Here is a 16152-nt window from a genome sequence, read left to right as displayed (position 1 = left end):
ATAGATGGAAACTGATGTCAGTGCAAGTTCAGCCATTCCGAAGTTCATTGCAGGAACATCAGCAGCTTGCCATATATGGTACCAGAGCAGCTGTGCTTTTGCCCTGTTGTAGTTTCTACACAACGTCCTTGTGTCAGCGTGTGAGCTCACCTGCAGCTCGCAAACAACTGTTGAAGCATTTGGTCACCCAACCTGGACAAGACAAAGTATTTTCTTTATGATTGCGTGGGTCTCTTGGTCGGAATGTTGTGGATTCAAGTCCTACTCGGGAAGCTTGAGCACATCAGTGTGATGCTGAAGATAAAATATACCATGACACTACGCAAAGAAGAACAGGGTAGGTATCATCAACATTTAGCCCTCAACAACTTCCACCTTCAGGCACCATGCCCTAAGCAGGCATTGATGATCAGGAATTTCCATTGTATTGGTTCACAGCTATCCTTGGCAAAAACATTGCAGTAGTTTGCCATTGCCTCTTGCAGAATGGCTAGCCAGGAAAGGCTTACTGCCTTCCATCAGGCATTTTGGAAGTATTTACAGGCTGATAATCAACCTGTTCGGCCACATTTAAGAATGCATTTTCTGTGGCCATCAAGTCCTGAAGTGGGACCTGAACCCAGAGCTTCTGGCCCAGGCACAGGGATGCTACCCACCGTGCCACAAGACCTCCCCGACTCTGCAACCACTGTCACTAAAAATCAGGTTATCAGGTCATTCGTAGAATCCCCACAGTGCAAACGGAGGCCATTCGGCCTATCAAGTCTGCATCGACTCTCCGAAAAGCATCTTATAAGGGAATAATTGGCACCCATTGAATGCGCCCAACATAACTACCATCCATGGAATCATATCCAGCATCACCACCTCCATCATGAGTTCAGAAGTGGGGATGTTCAATGATTTCAGTGTTCCATATCATTCACAATGCCTCCTGTACTGAAGTAGCCCATGCCTGCATGCAGCAAGAGCTGGACAACATTCAGCCATAGGCTGGTTAGTGGTCAGTAATATTGTACCACACAAGTGCCAAGCAATAACCATCTCAAGCAACAGAGAATCTAACCATTGCCTCTTGACATTCGATTGTATTACTATCACTGAATTTCCCCACCATCAGGACTCTTGGGGCTACTGTTGACCTGAAACTGAACTGGACCATCCGTATAAATACTGTGGCTACAAGAGTAGGTCAGAGGCTAGAATTCTGCAGTGGGTAACTCGCCTGTGACTGCCCAACGTCTGTCCATTGTCAGCAAAACACAAGTCAGGAGTATGTTGGAATGTTTTCCAAACACCTGGATGAGTGGAGCTCCAACAGCACTCAAGAAGCTCAATATCGTACAAAACAAATCAGTCTGTTTCTTTGGCACCCGATCCATCACTTTAAACGTTCAATCCCTTCATCGCCGGTGTGCAATGGCAACAGCCTGTACTATCTAGAAAGTGTAATGCAGCAACTTGCTAAACCTCCTTCAGTAGGATGTTCCAATCAGTGGGGTCCTTGATTAAGCTGGCTGCTTTTCCAAGGCAGTGGGAAGTGTAGACAGAGTCAGTGGATGGAAGGCTGGTTTGTGTGATGGACTGGGTTACATTTGCAACTCTTTGTACTTCCTTATGGTCTTGGTCGGAGCCTGAGCCATTCCAAGCTGTGATACACTTGGAAAGGATGTTTTCAATGCATCTGTAAAAATTGGTGAGAATTGTAGCGGACATAGTGAATTTCTTTAGCTTCTGAGAAAGTAGAGGTGTTGGTGGGCTTTCTTAACTGTAGTATTGGTGTGGCGAGACCAGGACAGATTGTTGGTGATCTGGAAACCAAAAAACGTGAAGCTGTCAACCATTTCCACTTCATCCCCAGGCGTGTCCTCCACTTTAGTTTAAAGTCTCAACCAGCCAAGAATTTTGCAGAGCAGGCAAAATGAGCTGTGCTTCATGGAATTCTTAAACCAGGAAAATTGTCTGGTGCCGTTGTTTAAGAAGGGTGCCAGGCAAAAGGCGGGGAATTATAGGCCGGTTAGTTTAACGTCTGTTGTAGGTAAAATGTTAGAATCCGTCATCAAGGAGGAAATAGCGAGGTATCTTGAGGGGAATTGCTTGATAGAGCAGACGCAGCACGGTTTCGTTAAGGGAAAGTCGTGTCTGACAAATTTACTGGAGTTCTATGAGGATGTGTCTAGGGCGGTGGATAGAGGAGAGCCGGTGGATGTGGTCTTTCTTGATTTTCAGAAGGCGTTTGACAAGGTACCTCACGAGGTTATTGCAGAAGGTCAGGGGACATGGAGTTGGGGGTAGGGTGTTAGTGTGGATAGAGGACTGGTTGTCAAATAGGAGGCAGAGAGTGGGGGTCAATGGGTGCTATTTGGATTGGCGGTTGGTGACTAATGGTGTGCCCCAGGGGTCGGTGCTGGGGCCTCAGCTATTTACCATTTATATAGATGATCTGGAGGAGGCAACCGAGTGTATGGTGTTGAAATTTGCTGATGACACCAAGATTGGTGGAACAGCAAATTGCGCGGAGGGTGTGGAGAGTCTACAGAAGGATCTAGATAGGCTGGGCGAACGGGCCAGGAACTGGCAAATGGAATTTAATGTTGGCAAGTGCGAGGTGGTTCACTTTGGTAGGAATAGTGGTAGGAAGGATTATTACTTACGTGGCGAAAAACTGCAGCAGGCGATGGTGCAGAGGGACCTCGGGGTCCTTGTGCATGAGTCGCAAAAACCCAGCTTGCAGGTGCAGCAGGTGGTCAAGAAGGCTAATGGGATGCTGGCCTTCATAGCGAGGGGGATTGAATATAAAAGTAGGGAGGTCTTGCTGCGGCTGTATAGGGCATTGGTGAGACCGCAGCTGGAGTACTGTGTGCAGTTTTGGGCGCCGTACTTATGCAAGGATATTTTGGCCTTGGAGGGAGTGCAGAGGAGGTTTACTAGGCTGATGCCAGAGTTGAGGGGGTTGAGCTATGAGGAGAGGCTGAATAAACTAGGCTTGTACTGGTTAGAGTTTAGAAGAATGAGGGGAGATCTCATTGAGACGTATAAGATGATGAAATGGGATGGATAGGATAGAGGTGGAGAGACTCTTCCCGCTCAGAAAGGACAGTAGGACTAGGGGGCACAGCCTCAAGATAAAGGGGGGGTGGTTTAGAACGGAGTTGAGGAAGAATTTCTTCACTCAAAGGGCGGTGAATCTCTGGAATTCTCTGCCCGTTGAAGTGGTGGAGGCTGCCTCGCTAAATATTTTTAAGAAGCGGGTTGATGGGTTTTTGATAAGCGAGGGGATTAAGGGTTATGGGGAGAGGGCGGGAATGTGGAACTGAGCCACGACAGATCAGCCATGATCTTATTGAATGGCGGGGCAGGCTCGAAGGGCCAGATGGCCTACTCCTGCTCCTATTTCTTATGTTCTTATGTTAATAACTCTCCATTGCATCTTCTGCGTAGTGATTCCCCATAGCAGCATGGCTGAAGGTTATACCTAGTTAAGTGGAGGATCTGCCTATTCTTAACACTTAGCCCTTTGTTGCTCTATAATGCAACATAATCATGCTAACCATTTTATTTAAACGATTAGTCTGTGGGATAAGTGTGCTACTCAGCAGGGTTTACGCAGGCATGTTTATGCTAAGAGTGCTGTAAATAAAAATAAATAACTTGCATTATATCGCATCTTTGACGTTCCAAATCAATTTTTGAAATTTAGCTATTGTTGTGTTAGAGGTGCAGCAGCCAATTTGCCTCGTGGGGCCTCAATTTAAAATCTCATTCAGAAGATGACACCTCTGACAATGCAGCAGTCTCTCAGTCTGCCACTGAAATGACTGTGTTTGAGAGTGTAGAATAGGAATTGAATGAACTGTCCCCAGAGGTGAGAGCTCTCTACCAAGAGCCACAGCTGATGCCCAATGAAATGTTTTTGTTTAGGTATCTATAAATAGGGTGTAGACACACTGTTAATCTTATAGGGATGAATAATACATCCAGAAATAACACTCCAAATTTTGCCACCTTTAATGCCCTATGATTGAGAAATATTTTATTTGTCTTGTGTATTTGGTTATCTTTGGTGTTAAATTTTTCTGTGCTTTTAAAACACGGAGATTTTAAAAGAAATCTACAACCAAACTTTTATTTGTTCACTAAGATGACTACACTGTTTTAGAGTAGAATCATTTGTTTGTATTCCCCGTTGTTTTTTCAAAAAATTCAGATTTGCAATTTTTTTTTGTTCCATATGTAGTTTCCAAAACAAATAGCAAAGCATCCTGACAGTAGTCAGTCCAGACTGGTGTATGTACAATGGACATTTGCGCAAAGTCCTAGAAGGCTTCAGCTGCTTGTAGCACCTAGCAACAATGTGAAAATTAGGGAAATAAACACATTTGACATTAGTCACATTTGTCAGCAGTCCCACATTTTTCAGTTTTTACCAGTTTGTTTTCAAACTTTACTGTCTCATCTACATGGCACTGAGCTTTTTTTGTGGTATATTTTGATAGTGTAATCAAATTATAGTAATACATAGATATGTGGTGTATGAAAAATAGAACACTTGAGGGTTAATGTTTTCAACTTTTTTTTGGATTAGATCCTGAAGACTTTGAAGCGTTTGAATGAACTTCCAATCACTGTGGACATTTTAGCAGTAAGTTATGATCTTTTCACTTTCCTGATTTTTGAGTGGGTGGAAGAGGTCATGGTGATAGCTTACGAAGCAGGAGCCAATGTTGGTCACAAAGCTAGCTCCAATCCAATTTAGCATTCGACAATTATAATTTGTATGATAGAAATAACTCACTGTTCCATCCTTTGCTTTGGAAGTTGATCAGTGGATCTTTGTTCTTACAACCACTTACTTGTGCAAATGTAAAATAGTTTTTCCAGAATTTCTGTAAGTAAATGAACTGCTCTGATAGGTTCAAAGAAGTGGCCTGGATTTTGCAGTTACTGGTAGCAGTATGGTATTCGCTATTCATCTTGCTGATAGCTTCTTACAAAGTCCACGAAGTTTTTGAGCCGAGACTTCCTTTATTGTAGAGCTACTGGACGAGTACTCCATATCATTCCTTGCATTGATTTCACTGTCAAGTCTATCAGAACGGTTCTGTTGTAGTGCAGTTTGTGGAGGAATTACTATCTCTGACAATAGACTTTTGCACTTTATTTACATGTGCAAACATTGCAAGTTGCTATCCAATTTACCCCATAATAGCCTTACTGTCCTTCCTGTTGCAAAATCCGAACTATTCTACTAGTGTTTGTTTAAATAAAAAACCTGCAGAAAAGATGTAATGGTTAAACGTAATGAGGGGACAACATACTTTTAGAAGAAGACTTGCTGCATTATGAAAGGAACCAAAGATATTTATTGGGGAAAAATACAATTTTCAGTAGAAAAATTTTAAAAATGTATTTGTTTAGAGACAAATGGCGAAACTATTCAAAATAAACGCATCAATGACTCTGCCTCTCTGCTTATTCAGTAAGGAGACAATGACAATATAACATGACATATAATATTGTGTATATGATTTTAAAGTTAATGTGGCAATTCATTAATTATAAGCAACAAGAATTGTAATTGTCAGTTTAAATTTGCCAATCTCCAACTTTATTTTGGTAGAATTAATAAAATCTCCAAATTATTATTGCATATATAGAGTTTGTGATGTCTAATGAAAAGCTTACTGTGGCTGTCATGATCACGATTTTTCTTTTTCTTTCCAATTTTCTCAACTAGTTTGCTTTCTTCCCTCTGTTTCTGAAGATGTTTTTAACTACTTGTCAGGTCAAGGTGCCATTTATATTGATTGTCTCTGATACCTTCTCAAATGTCTAATATATAAACCAGTTGGTTATTCAATTACAGGAATATGTGGTGAGGATGTTCCTGTTCTCACCTAAAATTCCATGGGTCCTTATGCTTAATAAATTGTTGGATTAATAGTGGGAACTATAGCTAATTTACCTTTTCATGTTGATTTGGAGTGTGGTGGTGAGGATTGTTTTTTGAAGGTTGTGAACCTTGGAACTTGCTTCCTGAAAAGAGGTGGAAGCAGAGGTAGATTTATTCTTGATAAGCAAAGGGGTAAAAGTTTATTGGGGGAAGGCTGCAATGTGGAATTGAGTTATAATCCGATCACCTACGATCTTATTGAATGGCAGAGCAGGTTTAAACGGCCGAGTGACCTACTTTTGCTTCTAATTTGTTTGTGTTGAATTCACAAGCTTAATAAATTGGCTTCATTGCTATTTCTGTTCTTTTTGTAAACAGGATACAGGAATAGGAAAAACTGTGAATGGATTCAGGAAGCATGATGTGGTTGGAGATAATGCTAAGAACTTAGTCTCAAAATGGAAGAAACTGGTACCGCAGGAAGTAGAACGGTATTATTTTAACAGCCCTCTCTGCTCAAATAGTGAAAGCAGTTGTTATGCACTATATACGTTTGTTTTCACTGATTTATGTTGTTATAATTCAGGTCAGAAACTCAAGTGTTTTATGAAGTCCGCCTGGATCATAAGTTTTGCAGTTTGAATTTGGCTAGAGTCAGCATGCAATGTTTTACTTCAGGTGTGATTCAAATGACTCACAAGGGAGCTTTTGTCAAACAAAGTTTACTTAAGAATACAGTTAACATGTACTGAAAGAAAATTACCAATTACAAACAAGGAAAAAAGATCATGATATTGGCTAAATAGCGTTCCAACCAAAAATATCCCACTAACAAACCCCTTGCCACAGGATTAGCACAAAAAATACAAAAGCTCACATAATGCTGGAATTTAGTCCTGTGGTTGGATGCTGCAATTCTCTTGATACACAGACAAGCTTGAAGTCAGCAGAGCTTCCCAAAACACCAGGGAGAGAGAGAGGCTCTAGGTACTAATTAACAAACCATCAACAGCAGAATTTTCACTCCCAAAAGTCAGGAAGCCTTGCTTCCAGCTAGCCAGCAGAATTTCCAACATTAGGGAGCGTGAAACATTGCTTTTCAGTCTGATGTCCAAGCACCTTCTAAAACAGTAGCAAATTGAAAATGAAAGAACTCCTGTCACCTGACTTGTCAATCGTTCTTCCCCCTAAAATGCAGGGTCATTAAAATAAATCCCAGAAAGTACCTGAGGCCCAGAGTAAAAATAAATAAAACCCCATTTAAACCACTGAAGCAGAGAGCTCGGCAACAACGCAAAAAAGCTAAAGCTGCTTAAGTGCAGACATTTTTTAAAAAAAAATTCTTAAAGGTATACTTGCGTCACAATGTTTAATGTGTAACAAGCCAATTCTGGAAGCTGGATTAGGAGGAGAAAGAATTGCCTATCTTGTCTTATGATAATAGAAAGCTGAAAATAACTCTTCTTCCTGAAATATGGCAGTTTGAAATTTGAAGTTGTCACTTTCAATTGGCCCTCAACTTGAGCTCTTCAGTTAGTAAACTAGAGAAAAACTCTCCTGCTACCAGTTTTATGACAGGATTTTTCTTTGTTTATGGATTTGGTTTAGATATTCATGGTAAAATAGAGAAAATAGCATTCCAAACCAAGGTGATCAGGAATCTGAACTTCAAGGTAATCCAATTTCAGTTAAACAACACATCATTCTCCTATGAATGTCCTTGTCTTTTGAAGATGGACAAGCTCAATGCAATGTCTCAAAGTGCCAAAGATACAGAATAATGTAGGATAACATATTAATGTTACCGAAATGGCGATTCCAGTCTGCTGTCAAAAAGGTAACTGATTGAAGTAGTTCACCTTTGCCTCATCACCCAATGCTCCCACAAAAAAAGGCCTGTGACAATTGATTGAAAAGAACATAGCATCATCATCTACACTGTACAACATTGAGTCTGAACTGTTGGCTCAATTGTTTCTGGTAAGTTCATTTAAAACATCATGCTGTTCTATGCAGATACAATTATTGCAATTTACGTTAACTTGCATGAGTTGAACTGATAAGCTATCTTCCACTCAAATAGATTGTTACGTGATCCCATCATCTTTGAGCCATCTAACCTTCCTTGCACTGCAATGCAGTTATCTATGAAAGGTAGGGTTCTTTTAAAGGGCCACACTTACTCAGGGACCAGAATCCTCATCAGGCCACAGCTGATATATCAACCCTCCATCATCCTGTTACAATGTGTAAATATTATCATGTTGGTTTGTTGAACTATGAGGAGAGGCTGAATAAACTAGGCTTGTACTCGTTAGAGTTTAGAAGAATGAGGGGAGATCTCATTGAGACGTATAAGATGATGAATGGGATGGATAGGATAGAGGTGGAGAGGCTCTTCCCGCTCAGAAAGGAAGTAGGACTAGAGGGCACAGCCTCAAGATAAAGGGGGGACGGTTTAGAACAGAGTTGAGGGGGAACTTCTTCACTCAAAGGGTGGTGAATCTCTGGAATTCTCTGCCCGTTGAAGTGGTGGAGGCTGCCTCGCTAAATATTTTTAAGACGCGGGTTGATAGGTTTTTGATAGGCAAGGGGATTAAGGGTTATGAGGAGAGGGCGGGAATGTGGAACTCAGCCACGACAGATCAGCCATGATCTTATTGAATGGTGGGGCAGGCTCGAAGGGCTAGATGGCCTACTCCTGCTCCTATTTCTTATGTTTATGTTCTTATGGTTTATATTTTGCTTGTATTCACTGGGAGGGGATGGCAAATAGTTTATGTTCCTCTCCAGTCTAATTAAAGATTGAAGTTTTAATTCTGTCTCTAGTTTGCAGAAGTTTTAATTGTTGGACCAGTGACGATTTATCCTACCTCTGTCATTGAAGCATAGAATTTTACAGTAGAAGAAATTAATTTGATCCTGTTTATTGATCCTGACTTTCAAATAACTATTCACTTGCGCTTTCCTGTGAACTAAGCATTCCTCTTTTGTGAACTTATGCCATGACTGTTGGCAGATTTGATTATAGGACCTCACACAGCAGATTCTGATTTGTACACATACATGCACAACTCAATACTTTCCATTAAATGTTAGTAGTTAGTGATCATAAGTTCTGTCTGATTTTTTTCACTGAGCATGGGACCTGTTACGCCCCTTCGGGCTGATAGAAACCTGGGATTGAACCTGGGATTTTCCTAATTTTTTTGTGGCTCAGTTCCACGTTAGCCAATGTTTCTATCTGCTGTGTCATTGGAAATAACTTTGAATGTTCTTATTAAAATTAGTCTTTTGTGTAAATACTATAGCAATGTCAATTAAAATTTTCTTATCATTAATTGTATGTTTATTTTGTTCAGATCTACAAATACACTAGAAGAGCGAGAGTGTGCTTATAATAAAGGGGTTTCTAAAAGGAGACACAGGGACCTTTCTCCAGAAGAAAATTATGGACAGACATTCCAGATCCCTCATAAAGAGCCCTATGAACCAAACTATGAACAGATTCATGAGAAAAGGAGACACTTGCTGGAGAGTGAGAAATCTTTCAGGTCTGGTAGCCATGGCTATCAGTCTTCAAAATCCAATTTTAAAGAGGAGGCCGAGAGATGGACTAAATCTCCTCCTGTGGAGGATTATGATGAAGAGAATGACTATTCTGATGAAGATGTCGAGCAACCTATGCAACCACCGAAAAGTTTCCATAAAATTCCTCGGGACCATCGCAGCTCACGAGTAGAAGTGAGTACTGGCCGTGAGAGGGAACACAAACCTTCACACAAGGAAAAGCAGCAATCAGTTACAAAAGATGATGAAAAGTATAAATTTTCCTCCCTTCAAATGCAAGATAAAACAAATAAATCTTCTTCAAAGGAACAGCATAATCATAGGGACCGAGGAGAGTTTTCATCAATAAGTTCCAGTCATAAGAAACCTCGCCTGCAACCAGAGGAAACGTTAGATGATAGAAAATATAAACATAGGGACTTAGACAAACGAAAATCTGATCGTGAAGAACCAAGGAATACATTGGACAAACCCAAAGAGAAACCCACATCAAGTAAACAGAAAGAAATGCCAGACTTGAAAAAATCAAAATCTACAGAAAAAAATCAGTCTGCTTCTTCCCATAAGGACTCTATTAAACCAACAGTGGTTGATGACTTTGAAGAACCAACAATGTCTTTTGAGTCCTACCTTAGCTATGACCAGCCACAGAAAAAAAAGAAAAAGATTAACAAACCTGTTGAGAAGGTTAAAGAGACTCATCCAGACAAATCCAAAGGGTCAAATAAACCTCTGTCAAAATCTGGTTCTAGGTGCTCAGACTCCTATAGAGAACAGAATGCGGAGGAAAAGAAGAAATCCAAACGACACATTGAGGAAATGCCTAGTGTTAAACCCAGAAAGGTAACATTAAATTGAATTGTTTAAGGTTATAATTGATACTGAGGAATAAAAGTGTGTTATAGATTATAGAAGTTTAACAATAATTTTCTTTGAGTAGGTTGAAACTCAGTCCCTCTGATCTTTGTGTGTGTGCATTTGTGCTGTTAATTGCACTATTGAGTGTGACAACATGGGATTCATTACTGCAGTTCTCTTGTGTAAGCTGATCACTGGGTAATCAAGGACAGGAATGAGCAGAGACCAGCTTGCACGTATAGAGACCAAATCTGAAGGCACCACTTTATTTTTTTGACTCCTACAGAATCTTATCCGGCAACAGGTAGATGCTTATGGGGAAAGCAGAGTAAGAGAAGAAAAAGTGCAAATTTAAACATCAGGTCCAATCGTCATAAACATAGTGAAATAATTATCTTTATTTCAAAATGTACTTGTGGGCAGGATTCTTGGGTGAATAATTTGTTTTTCCATTTTTTTAAAGAAACCTATTATGTTGTACCTGCTTGATAGAAACCTGCGCAGATATAGGATTTATTTTATTATTATGTATTTTGGATTCCTTCTATCAGTCAGTCTATTAATAGAAGTACCTTGGAGACCCTTGTAGATGTTTTCAGGTGACTCCATTTCTTGGTCACAATAGTATTGAGGTTTGGAGTTAAGCCAAAAAGTTTGATCCACTGCTTCTCTGAACCAAGCGTTTGGACAGTGAAGCAAAGTGAAGTCAAACTTAATGCTTTTAAACAAAAAATGTTTGGGTCAACATGTCACCTGGGGCTCTTTGACAAGAGCAAGAATCTGTGAATGAATCTGAATGAAAGTTACTGTACTTCTCTTTGAAAATTGGATTGGATTCTGAACTCTTTGGTTATGCATTAACGGTTTGATGCCTGCCTGTTTTTCAACTTTTCATCTGTTGTGACCATTGGCCATTAATAGTGTTTTAGCTGGACCATGAATCCACAACTCCACTGATAAGACAATTATGTAAACTTGCATATATGCCTCACAGCGCCAGGGATTCGGATTCCTGGTGAGGTCGCTATCTCTGGATGTTCTCCCTGTGTCTGCGTAGGTTTTCCCCGTGTGCTCCGGTTTCCTCCACAGTCCGAAAGATGTGCTGGTTAGGTGCATTGGCCATGTTAAATTCTCCCTCAGTGTACCCGAACAGGTGCCAGAATGTGGCAACTAGGTGATTTTCACAGTAGCAATATTATGGTGTTAATATAAACCTTTGTGCCTAGTAATAAATATTATTACTATTTGGAATCATAAATATCAAAAACCATTTTCACCCCACTGAATCCTGCCAGCAGTCGGTTATAAAAACTAGAAACACTGACAAGTCTCCAGTTACATGATCAGATTGAATTCTACATTAAAATAAGCTGTCTTCTGAGTTCAACTTTGGTATTTACTGTCTTGCAGTGCATGGTAGAAGTTTATCAGTTTCAAGAAATATGGGGAAAAAATTGACTGGTTTGTGCTTGTGCAATAAAATTATAGGAAGTAGGTATATTAATATCTTCAATATTTCAGAGTAAATGACACCTCGTACTTTTCCATAACACTATAAAAAACGTGTGAATTATTATTAGCAGACAATATAAATCCCCTCCAGATTAATTTGGAAATTCTATTTGCTGCAGCCTATAATATAAATTAACTCTAACAGACCTTCCATTTACTCTGGGGGTGAGGAAGTAGAAATTCTTGTCAGTTGTGTCACTTTCAGGGACCCAGCTGCCCAATCACAGACTAGCTTTGAAAGTGTCTTAAAGTGCTGGACCTTTGGCCACAGAAGTTCAGCATTTGAGTGTTGAAATGTAGAGGCATTGAGAAACTTTTTTTGATAATAGAACATAATTTTATTCTAATAACTACGTAATGAGAAGTGGTGGTACTGTCAGCATTTTCAGCAACACTTTATTCAATCAAAGATGATGGTGTTGTGGTAATGCAATTGAACTAATAATCCAGGGGCCTGGGCTAATAGCACAGTAGCTGGTGCAATTTTATTACAATTGATAAAATCTGGAATATAAAGCTAGTATCATTTATGGTGCTCATAAATCTATCGTTGATTGTTGTAAAGGCCCATCTGGTTTACTAACTCCCTTTAGAGAAGGAATTTGCCATCTTTACCCAGACTGGCCTACTTGTGATTCCAAACTGACAAAAATGTGGTTGATTCTTAACTGTCCTCTGGTCGAGCAAGCCATTCATTTCAAGAACAATAAGAGATGAACAACAAACGTTGGTCTTGTAATGATGCCCACATCCCATGAAAGAGTAAAAGAAAAATTGCCTTAAAAGGGAAATCACTGTTATAATTCAGGTCAGAAACTCCAAAGTGTTTTATGAAGTCTGCCTGGATCATAAGTTGTGCCATTTGAATTTGGCTGGGGTAAACATGTTTCACTTCAGGTATGACTCAAATAACCCAGTAGGAAGCTTTTATCAAACAAAGCTTATTTAAGAATACAGCTAACACATAGCAACAACTTTTATCAATTACAAACAATAAAAAAAATGATATTGTACAGCCCTTGACAAATATATGAAGTGTTCCTTCCAAACAAACCTCCTTTAAACGTACCCTTGCCACTGGTTTAGCAAAGAAAATATGAATGCTCGTGTGATGCTGGAACTTGGTCCTTAGTTGGTTGGAGAATTGAAACATTGACTTCCCAGCCTTGTAACTTCCAGCAGCCGTCGAGGTAGAGATAATGCCACTGCTGACCACTAGCTTTCATGATGTGGAGATGCTGGCGTTGGACTGGAATAAACAAAGTAAGAAGTCTCACAGCACCAGGTTAAAGTCCAACAGGTTTATTTCGTAGCAAAAGCCACTAGCTTTCGGAGCACTTGCTGCTCACCTGACGAAGGAACACCTAGTGTTGTGAAACTTCTTACTGTCTCTAGCTTTCAGCTGGCAAAACACTGCAAGAGATAGAATTCTCATTCCAGGAAGGCAAGAAGAGCTGCTTCCAGTTAGCCAGCAGAACCTATAGTACTGGAGAGAGAGAAAATCTGCCTGCAACTTGACAACCAGAACAGGTTCTGGCTATGAACCAAAACTGCAAGTGAATCCTTGAATCCTTCTGGGAAGGAACATTACTGTTACTAGAGAGGCAGTGCTCGACAGACCGGAGGGGCTGATTGTGGACAAGTCGCCAGGACCGGATGGAATGCATCCGAGGGTTCTGAAAGAAATGACGGAGGTGATAGTGGATGCCTTGGTGGTTATTTTCCAGACGTCGCTGGATTCCAGGGAAGTGCCAGAAGATTGGAAAACGGCTAATGTTACGCCGTTGTTTAAGAAGGGTGCCAGGCAAAAGGCAGGGAATTATAGGCCGGTTAGTTTAACGCCTGTTGTAGGTAAAATGTTAGAATCCGTCATCAAGGAGGAAATAGGGAGGCATCTTGAGAGAGGGAGGCATTGCTTGATAGAGCAGACGCAGCACGGTTTCGTTAAAGGAAAGTCGTGTCTGACAAATTTACTGGAGTTCTATGAGGATGTGTCTAGGGCGGTGGATAGAGGAGAGCTGGTGGATGTGGTCTTTCTGGATTTTCAGAAGGCGTTTGACAAGGTACCTCACAAGAGGTTATTGCAGAAGGTCAGGGGACATGGAGTTGGGGGTAGGGTGTTAGCGTGGATAGAGGATTGGTTGTCAAATAGGAGGCAGAGAGTGGGGGTCAATGGGTGCTATTCAGATTGGCGGATGGTGACTAGTGGAGTGCCCCAGGGGTCGGTGCTGGGGCCTCAGCTATTTACCATTTATATAGATGATCTGGAGGAGGGAACCGAGTGTAGGGTGTCGAAATTTGCTGATGACACCAAGATTGGTGGAACGGCAAATTGCGCGGAGGGTGTGGAGAGTCTACAGAAGGATCTAGATAGGCTGGGCGAATGGGCCAGGAACTGGCAAATGGAATTTAATGTTGGCAAGTGCGAGGTGGTCCACTTTGGTAGGAATAGTGGTAGGAAGGATTATTACTTACGTGGCGAAAAACTGCAGCAGGCGACAGTGCAGAGGGACCTCGGGGTCCTTGTGCGTGAGTCGCAAAAACCCAGCTTGCAGGTGCAGCAGGTGGTCAGGAAGGCAAATGGGATGCTGGCCTTCATAGCGAGGGGGATTGAATATAAAAGTAGGGAGGTCTTGCTGCGGCTGTATAGGGCATTGGTGAGACCGCAGCTGGAGTACTGTGTGCAGTTTTGGGCGCCGTACTTATGCAAGGATATTTTGGCCTTGGAGGGAGTGCAGAGGAGGTTTACTAGGCTGATGCCGGAGTTGAGGGGGTTGAGCTATGAGGAGAGGCTGAATAAATTAGGCTTGTACTGGTTAGAGTTTAGAAGAATGAGGGGAGATCTCATTGAGACGTATAAGATGATGAATGGGATGGATAGGATAGAGATGGAGAGACTCTTCCCGCTCAAAGGATAGTAGGACTAGGGGGCACAGCCTCAAGATAAAGGGGGGGGCGGTTTAGAACGGAGTTGAGGAACTTCTTCACTCAAAGGGTGGTGAATCTCTGGAATTCTCTGCCCGTTGAAGTGGTGGAGGCTACCTCGCTAAATATTTTTAAGACGCGGGTTGATGGGTTTTTGATAAGCGAGGGGATTAAGGGTTATGGGGAGAGGGCGGGAATGTGGAACTGAGCCACGACAGATCAGCCATGATCTTATTGAATGGCGGGGCAGGCTCGAAGGGCTAGATGGCCTACTCCCGCTCCTATTTCTTATGTTCTTACGTTCTTATGAACCAACTGACTGACTTGTCAATCAATCTTCCCCCTAACGATTCAAAAGTTAGTAAAATCCCAGACACTGCATGAAGCCCAGAAAATAAAAATAAACAAAACCTAATTTAAATCATTGAAGCAGCGATAAAAGTACTTCTGAGCAGGCAACCAGTGCCACAGTGAAAACAAAAAACCTGCTTAAAAACTGCAGAGAACATGATTTAAAAAAAATACATTTCTTAAACGCACACTAGCATCACACACACAAGGGAAAATGTAGAAATATAAGCAATTTAGTTTTCCATTTTATACTAGCCTGTAGTACCATGTATTGGTCCTCCAATATCATATGCCATTGTGCTTCCCTTAAATTATTGATTGTAGTTTTCCATTTAAATACTGAAATTTTAATTTTGCTTCTCCTTTCCTCTCCAATAGATGATGATTGATGTGGTACCTGTATTACCAGATATCCCATTGCCACTTATCCAGCCCAACTATAGACCTCTTCCATCTATGGATATAACACCAATATCACCACCAAAAAGGAAAGGTGAGACTACTCCAATGTAGGCTGAAAATGTGAATATGGTCATCTTGTGAGTGAATGAAACTTGAACTGGATACGTTGAGGAATTTGGAAGGCTGGTCATGAGACCATTGGAATAGCCAGAGCTAAAAGTAGCAAAGGTATGGGTGAGGGTTTTCGCAGCAGATGAGCTGAGGCAGGTGACTTAATAGGGTGGAAATAGATGGTCTTGCTGATAAAGAGAATATGAGGTTGGAAGCTCAGCTCACTCAAATAAAAGGCCAAGATCGTGGACAATTTTGGGTGGGATTTTCCCAACTGATGGGAAGTGCCAGTGGCTCAATAGACTGCATAGGATATTCCCATTTTGGCTAATTGGTCTGGCTGGTAGAGGAACCAGCCAATAAGGAATTTGTGGAAAAAATATTTCAGCATGTCAAAGAGAGGTGCCATATTCAAAGAGCAATCAGCAGCCTTCATACATACTGCACACAGTGGGTTGAATTTTGTCAGGGCGGGGTGGGGCTGCAATGACGAACTAGAAAGTCGGGAGTGACTATGCCTCAGCTGTTTA

The 16152-nt window shown here is 41.1% G+C and overlaps 1 protein-coding gene across 1 annotated transcript in view; it reads left to right on the top strand.

Moving 5' to 3' along the window:
* eloa (elongin A) overlaps window positions 1-16152 on the top strand; it is a 60190-nt gene that overhangs the window by 14429 nt on the left and 29609 nt on the right. The window contains exons 2-5 of the mRNA XM_080211234.1: window positions 4586-4642; window positions 6272-6384; window positions 9256-10306; window positions 15488-15602. Coding sequence (XP_080067360.1) covers window positions 4586-4642; window positions 6272-6384; window positions 9256-10306; window positions 15488-15602 — 1336 coding nt within the window. The remainder of the gene's footprint in view (window positions 1-4585; window positions 4643-6271; window positions 6385-9255; window positions 10307-15487; window positions 15603-16152) is intronic.

The sequence above is a fragment of the Carcharhinus amblyrhynchos genome, chromosome 24 (genome assembly GCF_965287045.1).
Source record: "Carcharhinus amblyrhynchos chromosome 24, sCarAmb.v2.hapA, whole genome shotgun sequence".
NCBI lineage: Eukaryota > Metazoa > Chordata > Chondrichthyes > Carcharhiniformes > Carcharhinidae > Carcharhinus > Carcharhinus amblyrhynchos.
The sequence above is the reverse complement of the archived record's forward strand: the minus strand, read 5'-3'. Positions and strand labels throughout refer to the sequence as shown.